The 13,843-nt window shown below is 65.1% G+C and overlaps 1 protein-coding gene across 2 annotated transcripts in view; it reads left to right on the top strand.

The window, feature by feature from the left end:
• Window positions 1-10,773, top strand: part of CACNA1H (calcium voltage-gated channel subunit alpha1 H) — a 59,864-nt gene extending 49,091 nt beyond the window's left edge. The window contains exons 18-33 of one of the 2 annotated variants that reach the window (XM_073899752.1): window positions 22-145; window positions 234-302; window positions 406-590; window positions 713-839; window positions 995-1,120; window positions 1,281-1,370; window positions 1,569-1,761; window positions 3,701-3,852; window positions 4,565-4,674; window positions 4,835-4,968; window positions 5,205-5,279; window positions 6,436-6,510; window positions 7,503-7,624; window positions 7,826-8,144; window positions 8,235-8,398; window positions 8,989-10,773. In XM_073899752.1, the coding sequence (XP_073755853.1) occupies window positions 22-145; window positions 234-302; window positions 406-590; window positions 713-839; window positions 995-1,120; window positions 1,281-1,370; window positions 1,569-1,761; window positions 3,701-3,852; window positions 4,565-4,674; window positions 4,835-4,968; window positions 5,205-5,279; window positions 6,436-6,510; window positions 7,503-7,624; window positions 7,826-8,144; window positions 8,235-8,398; window positions 8,989-9,996 (3,073 nt within the window). In that variant the 3' untranslated portion in view covers window positions 9,997-10,773. Of the gene's footprint in view, window positions 1-21; window positions 146-233; window positions 303-405; window positions 591-712; window positions 840-994; window positions 1,121-1,280; window positions 1,371-1,568; window positions 1,762-3,700; window positions 3,853-4,564; window positions 4,675-4,834; window positions 4,969-5,204; window positions 5,280-6,435; window positions 6,511-7,502; window positions 7,625-7,726; window positions 8,145-8,234; window positions 8,399-8,988 lie in introns of both variants that reach the window. The other variant, XM_073899751.1, reaches the window with a different exon arrangement.
• The last annotated feature ends 3,070 nt before the right edge of the window (window positions 10,774-13,843 follow it).

The raw sequence follows: 13,843 nt of genomic DNA, 5'->3' as shown, positions 1-13,843 counted from the left end.
TCGCCCCGCCCCACCGTCCAGGTTCCGGGTCTCCTGCCAGAAGATCATCGCTCACAAGATGTTCGATCATGTGGTCCTGGTCTTCATTTTCCTCAACTGCGTCACCATCGCCCTAGAGAGGCCCGACATCGACCCAGGCAGCACCGTGAGGCGCCCTTGCTGCCCTGGGGCGTGGGGGTGAGGGCGGGGCCAAGGGGGCACGGCCAGCCCCGCCCACCGCTCTGTGCTTGCAGGAGCGCGTCTTCCTCAGCGTTTCCAACTACATCTTCACAGCGATCTTTGTGGCCGAGATGATGGTGAAGGTACCGGCCTGCCCGGGAGGAACCCCCATCCAGCCCCCACCTTCTGTGCTCGTTCCCCCCACCCCCCACCACACCTGGGCTCCCCCTCCTCTGCGCCTCCCAGGTGGTGGCCCTGGGCCTGGTCTCCGGCGAGCATGCCTACCTGCAGAGCAGCTGGAACGTGCTGGACGGGCTGCTGGTCCTGGTGTCCCTGGTCGACATCGTCGTAGCCATGGCCTCAGCCGGTGGCGCCAAGATCCTGGGCATCCTGCGCGTGCTGCGTCTGCTACGGACGCTGCGGCCCCTGAGGTGGGTGGGGCGGGGGCGTGCGAGGCGGGGCTGCGATTCTGGGAGGTGGGGGGGTATGTATGCCCCCCGCCCTGGGAGGGCTGGGGGCTGCGATCAGGGACGGGCCTCTGCTCTGCGTCCAGGGTCATCAGTCGTGCTCCGGGCCTCAAGTTGGTGGTGGAGACTCTGATATCGTCACTCAGGCCCATCGGGAACATCGTGCTCATCTGCTGCGCCTTCTTCATCATCTTCGGCATCCTGGGGGTGCAGGTGCGCGTCCCGCTTGCCCACGGGTGGCCCGGCCGTGGCCCTGTGGTCTGTGGTCCGCAGCAGCCTGGCACCCCAGAGACGGTCGTGTGGGGGCAGGTCTGGTGGGCCGGGGGCACAGGACCTGGCCCGCGGGGTGACCTCCGCACCCTGGTCAGCTCTTCAAAGGGAAGTTTTATTACTGCGAAGGCGCTGACACCAGGAACATCTCCACCAAGGCCGAGTGCCGGGCCGCCCACTACCGCTGGGTGCGGCGCAAGTACAACTTCGACAACCTGGGCCAGGTGGGCGGGGCCGGGGGTGGAGGCGGGCGGGTGGGGAAGGGGCGCGTGCGGCTCCTCCTCTGGGAAACCGGAACCACGGTCATCAGCGGGGTGGTGTGGTCCCTCTGCGTCTCTGGGTGGAGGCAGAGCTGCGGTGACCAGCCTTGTTCTGACCCCACAGGCGCTGATGTCCCTGTTTGTGCTGTCCTCCAAGGACGGCTGGGTGAACATCATGTACGACGGGCTGGACGCCGTGGGCATAGACCAGCAGGTACAGAGGGTGGTGGGGACCCACTGGTCCCTGTCTTCTGGGACATGCCAAGGAACTTCTCCTCAAGAGGCTCGTTTGCAGCCTCAGAATTTCCAGCCATCTCTCTCAGGGCCCCATCTATGACCTCGGACTGCACGCGCCACCCTTGGGAAGAGGGGCCCAGGGGACGGGCACCCACATGTCACTTGTGTGCCGTAGCCCGTGCCCAACCACAACCCCTGGATGCTGCTGTACTTCATCTCCTTCCTGCTCATCGTCAGCTTTTTTGTGCTCAACATGTTCGTGGGCGTCGTGGTGGAGAATTTCCACAAGTGCCGGCAGCACCAGGAGGCTGAGGAGGCCCGGCGGCGCGAGGAGAAGCGGCAGCGGCGGCTGGAGCGAAAACGCAGGAGTAAGGCGCTCTCAGGGCGGCGGTGGGGGGGGAGGGAGAGTCATCCCTTCCACCAGCGCGAGCCCCGTGCCTGTGGGACCTGGGTCCAGCCGAGAGGCGGGCTCCCGGCCCCGAGCCTGGCCCCGGCCTCCCTTGCCCATGGGTGTGGTGGGCACTCAGGCAGCATCCGTGCGTGCCCGGCAGGCCTGGAGTCCCCTCCCCGATGGTCTGCACTGGGGCATCCGGAGGAGCCAGGGCAGGGGAGGGCCGCACGGCAGGAGGCAGGGGTCTCCTCCCAAACAGAACAGGACATGAATGAGACGCCCGCTTTTCACTGCCCGTGGCTATGGGGCAGGTTCATACCCATGAGGGTTCTCACACCGCGGGAAGAGCGAGTAAAGCCATCAGAGTTAGACAGGGTCTTAGGGAAGTCCCAGCCGGCTTGTGGGCAAGGAGGGCGTCTGACAGGGGAGAGGGGGGGACCTGCTAAATGCCCCCACCCAGCCTGCCCCGCGTGGAGTGTTCTCGCCCCACCCCCCCGAGGCCAGCTCAGACCATCTCCTTGTCTTTCCAGGCACTTTCCCCAGCCCAGGTATCTGCCCCCACCCCCGCCCTGCATGTCTCAGCCCCCTTGCTTCTGCCAACCAGCGCATGGGGCTGTGGGCTGGCCTGGCCTCAGTTCTTCCGTGGCTGTGTGCGGAGGGGTGGACCTTGCAGGCTGGTGCCAGGCCTGCTGGGGTCCCTTGCCGGGCGGGCACGAAATGGCTGGGATGGGCGCCAGGCTTCAGTGGGAGGGGAGAGGATTTGCTGGCTCACCTGCCCAGTGTCGGTGCTGCTGCTTCCAAGCTCGGGCCTGCCCCTCTGCCTGGCTGCACGCATGGCTGGTCCGCTGCATTCTGGGACACCTGCCCGTTTGCAGCTGCTCCGCATCCTCGGCACTGGCCTGACCTGATAGGCTGCTGGTCTCCGGCTTTATGAGCTGAGCCCAGTTCTTCAGTGATGCACGCCAGCCCAAGGGGCATGAGGGTCCCAGGGAGGGGTTGGTCCCCATCAGCCCCTGTCCTCCCAGGCCCTGGGCCAGCCGGCCGGGGCAGCCCTAGCTCTTGCCACCCTGGGCACTGCCTGTGCAGGATTCTGTGGCCCAGGCGTGTCCCCATGTCCAGCGATGGCAGCTGCGCCCTGACCCAGTGCTCAGTGGACTTTGACAAGCTCTAAAGGAGTTACTGCAGACAGAACGTTTAGTGCAGGCAGAACCGTTGGGGGGTGCAGGACCTCCCCAGGTCATGGCCATCGTCGTCAGATGGACGAGAGGTCCAGCAGAGCCCAGACAACAGGCAGTGGCCACCGGTCTCTTGGAGGACAAGGAGGGGAGACACTGTGGGCCTGGTGACCGGGGGCAGCTCATGTCCAGACTGAGATGGAGCTGGTGGGCGGGCCCCCCTGCCCTGTGACCACCGGGGCTGGGGACGGGACTGGCCCTGCCCCCAGGAAGGCCTCTGTCTGCTCAGTCTTCGTTCTCAGCATGTCTGCGCCCTGCCGTGAGCCCAGGAGAGTGGACCACAAGGGCCAGCTCGGGAGCACCTGGCAGGGTGGGGACCAAGCAGGGCCAGGTGGGGTCTCAGCTGCCTGGCCCATGCCTAGCACCTGTCCTGGGGCCAGGGCCCCCAGGAGATCAGACGGCGATCTGCTCCTGAGACCCACTCTTGCCCTGCCCCCCAGCCTGTGGTCCCAGCCAGCAACAGGAGCTGGACTGCCTGGGAGCCTCTTCTTTCCTAGAAGGGGCTCCCCTTCCTGGGAGAAATTATTTCCTCCAGGCTCAGGCGAGCGCCCTGTGTTTGAGCCCAGGGCCCTCCCCCAGCAGTCCTGCGCTGCAGCCTCCCAGCAGATGAGCAGGGACATCCCAGTGCCACCAGGGCGCAGGCAGCCCCCACCCCAGCTCACGGACACCCTCTCCCTGCAGAGGCCCAGCGCCGGCCCTACTATGCCGACTACTCGCCCACCCGCCGCTCCATCCACTCGCTGTGCACCAGCCACTATCTTGATCTCTTTATCACCTTCATCATCGGGGTCAACGTCATCACCATGTCCATGGAACACTACAACCAGCCCAAGGTGGGGCTCGGCCCCTGGAGATGCCCGCCCAGCCTGCCTCCAGGATGGGCCACGGGGACACAAGCCTCGGGGCAGGGAGGGGGTGGACCTAGGTGGGGTTTGGTGCTCAGTGGGGTGGCCCGAATCAGAGCTGGTGGGGTGTCCTGGGTCTGCAGCTTGGTCCGAGCCCTCCCTGGGGTTTACAGGGTACGTGAAGCTGTGGTTTGAGCAAAGTGTCCTTTTTTTAAAACCGGTTGAAACTCCGAGGGCCCCCTACCCTGGAGCGCCCTCCCCACAGTGGTTCAGTCTGGAAACACTGGCTGTAGGAACATCCGTGAGTCCAGCTGCCCAGGAGCAAGCTGGGCAGGGGGCGGGCAGGTGGAAGGTGGTTAGCTTTTTATTTTACCCCCATTGTGTCTGTGTCCCCATTGTGTCTTGAAGAAGGGACGCCCCTCTCCCCCGGCAGAGGAAGGGAGTGGTCTCCGCTGGGTCTGGTGTGGCCCTGCCCCGGGCTGTGGGTGGGGGCCCGGTCGAGGTGGGGCGGGGGGTCTGCGCCGGGAGCAGTACGTGTCCCCCACATGAGGGCTCAGAACATTACAAGGGTACCTCCAGGCCGCACCTCACAGGCCTGCCCCAGCCCCACACGCAGAGGAGAGGTGTGGGGCAGGCTGACCAGGACACAAGGCACTACGGGCCGGGAGCCTCCGTCCGCAGCCTGACTCTCTGCTCACAGTCGCTGGACGAGGCTCTCAAGTACTGCAACTACGTGTTCACCATCGTCTTCGTTTTTGAGGCCATGCTGAAGCTCGTGGCTTTTGGGTTCCGGAGGTTCTTCAAGGACAGGTGTGTGGGGCAGGTGCCAGGGCCTGGAGAAGCCTCGGGGCGGGGTGGGGGGGGCGCCTGAGAGCCACAGCCCTCCTCCCCTGGGCCGGCCGGAGTAGTGGCGAGGGATGTGCCCAGGGCGCAGGACGGAGGTGCTCAGCCCGCCCACCACCCGCCCCAGGTGGAACCAGCTGGACCTGGCTATCGTGCTGCTGTCCATCATGGGCATCACGCTGGAGGAGATCGAGATGAACGCAGCTTTGCCCATCAACCCCACCATCATCCGCATCATGCGCGTGCTCCGCATTGCCCGCGGTAGGCGGCCCGCCTGTCCTTCCTTGCTGCCCAGAGGCTGGTGGAGGGCCCTGCTGCTGGGCTTCACAGCCCAGGCCCGGCATCCTTCCTCTGCTCACCCTGCAGCATCCGCCTGGGGACCGTGTGGGGGACGGGGAGTGTAAGGGATGGGGGTGGCCCATGGTCTCCCCCAGCAAAGGAGGGTTGGACCGGCGTAGGCCCCATGCCCCCTACTGATGCTCGGCTCCTGGCCTTAGTGCTGAAGCTGCTCAAGATGGCCACAGGCATGCGGGCTCTGCTGGACACGGTGGTTCAAGCCCTGCCCCAGGTAGGTCAGCAGCTCCAGGCCCCGTTCCGGCGTCACCGCCCCGAGGGCACGCATTACAGACTCCCCTAGAAGCACAAGGCATGGGAGGGCCTCGCTGGGTCATTCACTCATGTCGTCTTCAGTCTTGTAAAAACTGCGGTAATCAGCCCACGTGTGCGGGGATTAACTCAGCTGCACGGGCAGAGAAGGGCTGGGCGCTTTCTGGGTCTCGGCCCCTCTGGGGAAGGCTGGAAACCAGCGCCCCCTCCCCTGTCCAGTTCTGGATGTGGTGGGCAGAGGACTTGGCCCTGATGGGCTTGTCGGAGTTCAGGGGACCATGTGTTGGCCACGGGTCCCACTCCTCTTTGGAGCCAACTCAGGCTCCGCGTCCTCACTTCCTGCACTTACGGCCCTGATCCTGATCTTCTGTGGTCTCTTCAGCTGAAAGAGACTCATGATCCCATTGATGCTGTGCCCAGTTCCTCTGCCAACCCGCCCGGCCATCTGTCCATCTACCCTTGTGTCCATCTGTCCGTACATCCAGCCCTGCTAGCCTGTCGCCTGTCCCCCGTCCAGCCGCTCGCTCACCCCCACGCACCTCACACCCTCCCCCCTTCAGTTGGCCGCCACCGGTCCCCTCAGCAGCCCTCTCAGCCCGTGTCTGCGGAAGTGGCAGATGGGGAGGAGTGGGGGACAGGTGCTGGAGAGGCAGGGTCACAGGAGGCACATGAGGATGGGGCGCCCTGCCGAGTGCAGTAGGAGGACAGGCTGGAAGAGTAATGAGCAAGCGGGGGCAGTCCCCGCTTTGTCTGCACCCATGGGGTCCCCGAGGCTGGAGGTAGGCCCCGTGCAGAGTCCACCGGGGCCCCCGGGACACCCCTGGGGCTCTGAAGATCAGAGGCGCTACCGGCAGTGGGGTCTGCGGCCCAGGGTGCAGCGGGGGTGTGAGGAGAGCAGGGACAGAGGTGGGGGCGCGGGGGGGCTTTGGGTGTCGGGCAGAACAGGAGCCCCTGGGGGTCACAGCTCCAGTGCTGGGAGGGATGGGTCCAGAACAGGGCTCCGAGGCAGTGTCTGAGAGCCCGTGGGGAATGTGGGTGAGGGCAGCCCAGCGCCAAGTGCCCAGCGGGTGGGGGCTGAGGCGGCCCCTGACCTCATTCTGCTTCTTTTCCTTGTGTAGGTAGGGAACCTCGGCCTACTTTTCATGCTCCTGTTTTTTATCTATGCTGCCCTGGGGGTGGAGCTGTTTGGGAGGCTCGGTGAGTGTGCACAGCTTCCTGCATGTGCATGAGGCCCTTGGCGCGCCGGCCAGGCAGACGCGGAGCATAGGCCTCCTGCCACATCTTCCCCCGGCCCAGCCCCCATCAGCCCTTCAGTGCCCAAGACCAGCACGGACGGCAGACACACGTGGGAGCATCTGCACACGTTCACGCACACACGCACAGGCTCACGCCCCAGCTGGGGACACAAAGCCACGCGTGAGCATGAGAAGTATGCACAGGCCGCATGCACCCACAAACCCGTCCGTGCATGAGTCTTCCTGAGCTTCATGTGCTCCCCTGCCTCCTAATTGTCCTAATTGTCACCAAGAGTGTCCCTCATTCCTCAGGCCTGAGGCTCTGGGCAGGGAGCCGGTGGGGCTTCTGTGACCACCCGGGCCCTGCGGGATCTCTTGAGCACCTGGTCTAACTGAGCAGGCCCCAGGGCAGGCCCATCCACGAGGGGGCTGACGTGGCTCTCCCAGCTCGGGTCTGCCCAGAGCTCAGCAGCTGGTGCCCCAGACTCCAGGCCTGACGAATCCTGGCTTGGCCCATCATTCACCGTGCCTCCTACTCCAAGGCAGCCCTGTCCTGCTGCTGAGGCCTGAGGGTGTGCTGACCCCACAGGCAGGCCTGGGGAGCATGGGTGCCATCTGCTGGGGCTGAGCCAGAACCGGCTGCCACGGCAGGATTGGCCTGTGTACCCACAGAGACCGTGTCCATCTGGAAAGCCCCAGGTGTGAGGCCAGGGCTCCAGGCCAGGCCCAGAGGCCGCCTCCGCGGCTGCGAGAGGAGCAGTTCTGTCCCCACCCCACCCCCACCTCAAAAGGACACAGCCCCCACAGAGGCCAGGACCCTTTACCCCAAGAGAGCAGGACCTTCTCCCCGGGGGAGGGCAGGGCCCGCAGTGGGTCAGCGTGGTCCCTGGGGCCTGGGGTGTGCACCACCCCTGCCGCACCCGCGGGCTGACCGGACGAGGGTCTCCCCGGCAGAGTGCAGTGAGGACAACCCCTGTGAGGGCCTGAGCAGGCACGCCACCTTCTCCAACTTCGGCATGGCCTTCCTCACGCTGTTCCGCGTGTCCACGGGAGACAACTGGAACGGAATCATGAAGGTACTAGCCCGAGCCTGGCAGCGGCCCCCCCCACCAGCGGGCACCCCACGCGGGTGGGCGGGGCGCCCAGCACTGCCCTTCAGCCGCCCGCCCCACCCTCAGGACACGCTGCGGGAGTGTGCCCGCGAGGACAAGCACTGTCTCAGCTACCTGCCTGCCATCTCCCCCATCTACTTTGTCACCTTTGTACTGGTGGCTCAGTTCGTACTGGTGAACGTGGTAGTGGCCGTGCTCATGAAGCACCTGGAGGAGAGCAACAAGGAGGCCCGCGAGGACGCTGAGCTGGACGCTGAGCTGGAGCTGGAGGTGGCGCAGGGGCCGCCCGCCTGCCCCCGGCCCGCGGCCCAGCACGGCCCAGATGCCCCAGGCCTCCTGGTTGTGCGCAAGGTGTCGGTGTCCAGGATGCTGTCCCTGCCCAATGACAGTTACATGTTCCGGCCCGTGGCACCCGCCTCGGCCCCGCACCCGCACCCGCTGCGGGAAGCGGACGTGGAGACATGCTCGGGCGCAGCTGCCACAGGTACGGCCCCTCCAGGTGGCCCAGGGGCTGGGGCCGGGTGGGCCTCAGGCAGGGTAGAGACCGCTGAGGGCACTTGCTTTCCTGCCCCAGGCCCAGCGACTTCCGCACACTCCCCGCCTGTGGAGCCCTGCATCTCTCTCCAGGTCCCCTCAGCGGCCACGCTCTCCCCGGCCAGGGACAGCGACACCCTCCATGCCCTGTCCCCTCGGGGCACAGCCCGCTCCCCCAGCCTCAGCCGGCTGCTCTGCAGACAGGTAGGAGAAGCTGGCCCAGTCCTGCAGCCCAGGCCTGGGGGTTCCTCTGTGGTTCCCCCCCCCATGTGAAGAGTGAGGGACAGGGACACCAGAGAAGAGAGTGGGAGCATGTCCCTGGAGCCTGAGACAAAGTGCAGGGCCCTGGGGATCATGTCTCCTCCTCAGGCGGCAGCCTCAGTGCCTTGCAGCACCCCGAGCCTTGCCTGCACCCACAGACCTCCCTCCAGCCCCATGGCCTCGTACCCTCTCCTTCCCCCTGACCCCTGTCCTTGGGGTGGTGGTGGGCAGGGTGAGGCTCTGCCCACAGGAGTTCAGGTCCCCAGCCCTCTGTCCTCACCGTCCCACGGCATGACCAGAGCTGGTGGTGAGCATCTGGCAGGCTGGTCCCAAGCGGTGTATTCAGCACGGGTGGGGCTGGGGCACAGAGCATCCCCCCCAGTGGCTCCCAGCCACATCTCAACCTGATTCCTAGGCTTGGGGGTCATAAGCCCAACCTGGGGCTTCTCTGGCGAGCGCCGTTCACATCCCTGGCTGCCAACTGGGTTCTGCCTGGCTTTGTTCCTCATCGGATCCTGGGTCCTTCCTTGCAGGAGGCCATGCACACCGACTCGCAGGAAGGGCACGTTGACGGCCCCAGGGACAGCGGCCCGGGCTGGGGGGAGCCTGGCAGGAAGACCCCCGTGAGGCAGGCGTCCCTGGGGGCCTCCATACGGTCCCCACCCCGGTCCCCGCGGCCCAGCAGTGTCCGCACCCGCAAGCACACTTTCGGGCAGCGCTGCGTCTCCGGCAGGCCACCAGCCCCAGGAGGGGAGGAGGCTGAGACCCCGGATCCTGCCGATGAGGAGGTCAGCCATATCACCAGCTCGGCCCTGAGCCCCTCAGCCTCGCCCGCTGCCCGAGGAGGGGGAGACAGTGACCCGGACCTGCGGAGGTTCTACAGCGTGGACGCCCAGGGCTTCCTGGACCAGCCTGGCCAGGCAGATGAGCAGAGGCGGTCCTCCGGGGAGCAGGGGGGTGGGGATGGCCACCCGGAGGCCAGGGAGGCGAAGGCTCGGGCCCCAGAGGCCGAGCCAGCCTTGGGGGCACGCAGGAAGAAGAAGATGAGCCCGCCCTGCATCTCTGTAGAGCCCCCTGTGGAGGACGAAAGCACGGCCCGGGCCCCAGTGGCCGAGGGCAGCAGCACCACTCTGCGGCGGCGGACCCCGTCCTGTGAGGCCACACCACACAGGGACTCCCTGGAGCCCGTGGAGGGGGCAGGGGTGGACCCTGCCACCAGGGGGGAGCGTCGGGCCCAGGCCCCCTGCCGTGCAGAACACCTGACCGTCCCCAACTTTGCCTTTGAGCCGCTGGACGCGGGGGGCCCTGGCGGAGACCTGTTTTCAGACGGTGGCCACAATATGGCCCCAGAACCCAGGGCTTCCTTCTCAGGGGCCACGGTGCCTCCTGAACCCCACAAAACCGAGCCTCCCATGCCCTCCAGTGACCTCCCAGAGAAGGGGCGGGGGCTGCACCTCAAAGTCCTCCAGACCCCCCCAAAGAAAGCAGGGTCTCCCCCAGCCACCCCCACCCCAGGTATCAGTGTAGACAGGCCCGTGTAGCTCAGGGCATGGTGCCACACAGGTTTTAGCAGTGGGGTTGGGATGCACCCAGCGGGGTGGCGGCCCCGGGCAGGGCTGTGCGTGGCCCCCAGCACGGGCCCTGCCGCGTCAGAGAGGCCCGCGAGGCCGCCCGGGGAGGGAGGCGGACACTGGGTCTAGGCAAAGCAGAACAGGGAGGAGCCCCTCAGCCTGCGAGCCTCCATCTGGTGGATTCAGGTTTGGGTTTTTCCGAGTTTCATCACCGTGGTCTGAGGCTGTGCCAGCGCCCCGTCAGGGGTCCCCTGACAGCCGCTGTGTCCCCGTGACAGGGATCAGGAAACGACCAGAAGGAGGCAATCCGAGGCTACCCAGCAGAGCCCCGTTCTCACGCCCACTTATTTTTCTAGGGAACACGTGCTTGGGGCCACCTGTGCCCTCCTGGGTGGCAGCTTGGTCCCTGAGGCCGCCACAGCCACACTCACTGCCCCTCAGTCTGAGTTCTCACCTGTCCGTCCCCACTCCTCATCACTGTCTCCCCAGCTCCCCTCCAGGCCCACGCCCCACCATTCTGCCCTCGGGTATTCCAGACGCGCCCGCATCGCGGGGGCGTGGGGTCCGTGCAATAAAGTCCCCCGCCGCTGCCGGCGGCCCCGCCTGTGCCCGGGCTGAGCGGTGCTTGCCGATGCCCCTGCGTCTTGTGGACCTTTCTTTTATAAATTCAGGTTAAACGTTGCAATAATCTGATACAGGAAATTTGGCTTCTTAAGGGAAGGGGCAGTGGGGTGGGGGGCCAAGCAAATGGAATAAATATTAACTTATTTAAGAAATGCGTTGTATTATCACCGGCAGGATCCGTATCCCCGCATGGGAGCGCAGCCAGCCTGTTGCCTTGCTGGGAGCAGGGCTGGGTGATGTGGGCCTGCGGCCGGCTCCAGCACCAGCCCCAGGGTCCCTGCAGAGGTTCAGCCTGTCCCCTCTGGTGGCCGAGGGAGGAGCCAAGTTCACAGCCCTGACTTTTGACCGGTCCGGCGCCCTGCTGGCCTCTCAGGGTCCAGGGCTCCTGTGAGGCATGAGAGCAGGTACAGATGGGCCCAGACAGGGTAGAACTTGGGATCCCTCGAGAGTCCCACCGGCGATGGCTGTGACCATGCTAGCTGGAGGCCAAGCCCAGTATAGACCAGCTCCAGGGTGGGGTCCAGGCCCTTCCCTTCCAGCCACGTAGCAAAGCAGGAGCCCGCCGTGGCCCACCATAGCCTCCTCCAGGGTGGTCTGAGTGGTGGGAGGCCCCACCTGGCTGAGGCCAGAGCCCCTCTGCTCTGACCCTGGTGGGCAGGGCGAACACCAGGGCCTACAGGGTCTTCCTCTCATCTCAGCCCCCACATTCACCCCAATCTCTCGGCCTACAGCTCCCCTGGGGCCAGGGTGTCCAACTGAGGGGCTCCAGCTCCATGATTGATTGGAAAAGTGACCCTAGCTGGAGGTCCACAGAATTTGCAGATGCCCCCTGCCCTCCCCCACAGCTGCTCACTGGGTCCCCCACCAGGCACAGCCAGCTGAGCAGGAGGCCAGGGTCCCAGGTCCATGATGTCCGTATCCTGCAGGGTTGGGGGGCTGCCCTGAGCCCTGCATGTGCTTGGCCTGAGGTGGGTCAGGGAGGGCTATACACCTGCTGTGCAGGGCAGGAGGGCAGAGGAGGGGCTGAGGGGCAGGCCCCACCTGCTCCTTCTGCGCACCCCGAAGCCCTGGACCTCACCTCCCTTTGTCCCCCCCATGCATCCTGTCACCTGGCGATAAGTGGCCGGCTCAGGGACACACAGACTACAGCCGGACCAGGTCAGATCCAAGGTGTCCTGTGGGCAAACCCACGTTGTTTTCTCCTCACCCGGGCAGGGGTGGGGATCAGTGCTCCCCACGTCCAGGAAGCCACCGCCAGACTCCCTGTCCCCACACCCAGCCCGTGTTCCCATGGTCTCCACCACAGATCAGATGGGCACAGTGCCCAGCTGTCCGGCTCAGGTCAGGCCCTTCCTAACCGTCCTCTGTGTGGCTGGGGCCTCATGACTGAGCCGATTAGGGGCCCTGGGAGGGGCTGGACTTGCCTGCACCCACCCCCAGCTCCCTGCCCAGCTCCAGGTCACAGGCCAGGTGGGACCTCCAGGTCAGCGATCCCCTCTTAGAGGTGGGGAAACTGAGGCATGGGGTGGTTGTGTGACGATCTTCCAGGATGTGGCTTCTCGGGCTACACACGTCTCCCTCCTGCCGGGAGCTGAGGCTCAAAAGGCGTGTTCAGCGTTTGTCCTGATGAAGGACAACAGTGGCGTGGTCTCCATGTGCAGAGTCTGCTGAGTCCACCATCGCCCCACAGCTGGAGGGTGGGCCTCGGGGAAGGGGGACCTGACCCTGTCAGCCTGGTGGGGGTGGCAGCAGTGTTAGGCCCAAGCCACCCCTCTTGGAGCCCAGGGGCCCTGATGTCACCCAGTGTCGGGGAGCAGGGCAGGTCTGGAGGAGCCCAGCCCCCGACTCCTGAACCCCCAGTGTCATCCCGGGGTCAGGGCCCTCACCTGTCCTGGCTCAGTTCGCCTCCCCTAGTGGGGACCCTTCTCCCCGCCTGTACCCCTCCACTCGGCTCCCAAGGGGTGTCCTGTCCCGAGGTGCTCTCCCCCCTGGCCCTGGGGATACCCTTCCAGCCCGGCAGGGTCTCCTGTCGCCCAGTGAAGGTAATGGGAGGGTCAGCCCCGCAGGTCCGCTCAGGCTCAGCCTGCCCCCCGCGGAGGGCGGCCTGACTTTCCTGATACAAGGTCTCTCACCTGCCCCTGCCTGAGTGGGGCTGCGTTCCTCAGCTCCCTGGGCCAGATAGGGGAAGCCGGGGGGTCTGAGGCCCCCTCCCCACGCCCCAGGTTGGGACCCTCACCCACATCTCAAGGAATCCAGGGGCTTCCAGATCTCGTCCCTTGGTCTCTCCCCTGCACAACATGCTCTTAAGAAAGTCTTAAGTGTAGGGGCGCCTGGGGGGTGCAGGTGGTGGAGCCCCCGACCCTTGGTTTCGGCTCAGGTTGTGATCTCAGGGTGGTGAGGTCGACCTCCAGGACAGCTCCGCACTCAGCGGGGAGTCTGCTGGAGATCCTCCCTCTCCCTCTGCCCTTCCCCCACTCGTTCTCTCTCTCTCTCAAATAAATAAATCTTTAAAAAAAAAAAAAAAGGCCTGAGTGTACGTATATGAGGCTGGCATCGAGGGGGTGAGGTGGGGGGCGGGGAGAAGGAGGGAGGTTTCCAGGTTCTTATCTTCATGGTCTTAGGATGGGCAAGTATAATGGCTGTCATTAAAGAAATCAAAGCTAAGGGGCGCCTGGGTGGCTCAGTTGTGAAGGGTCTGCCTTCGGCTCGGGTCATGATCCCAGGGTCCTGGGATCGAGCCCTGCATCAGGCTCCCTGCTCGGCGGGAAACCTGCTTCTCCCTCTCCCACTCCCCCTGCTTGTGTTCCCTCTCTGTCTCTCTCTCTCTCTGTGTCAAATAAATAAATAAAATCTTTAAAAAAAAAAATCAAAGCTAAAAAGGGAAAACGGAAGAGGTTGAGCACGTCATCTGTCATGGTGGTTCCATCAGAGTGAGGGCTCTGTGGGTGTCAGACCACGCAGACCAGGCCCCACTGCCTTCCTGTGTCCTGGGATGGCTCCCAGTGGCCCTCTGTCCCCTGGCACCCCCATCCCCCGCACCCCTGTGTCCCCCACCCTGGGCAGGCTTCAGGAACAGAAGTCAGGGCTGGAGAAGGAAGCTGCTGGATCATTTCAGAATCTCCCCTGCTAAGGACAGGGGTCATTTCTAGAGACTCCATAGATTAAACGTGTATCTTTGCATCTGACAAGTGGG

The sequence above is a fragment of the Callorhinus ursinus genome, unplaced genomic scaffold, assembly GCF_003265705.2.
Source record: "Callorhinus ursinus isolate GAN/ISIS: 27379988/994484 unplaced genomic scaffold, GSC_fseal_2.0 scaffold13, whole genome shotgun sequence".
NCBI classification, from domain to species: Eukaryota; Metazoa; Chordata; class Mammalia; order Carnivora; family Otariidae; genus Callorhinus; species Callorhinus ursinus.
The sequence above is the reverse complement of the archived record's forward strand: the minus strand, read 5'-3'. Positions and strand labels throughout refer to the sequence as shown.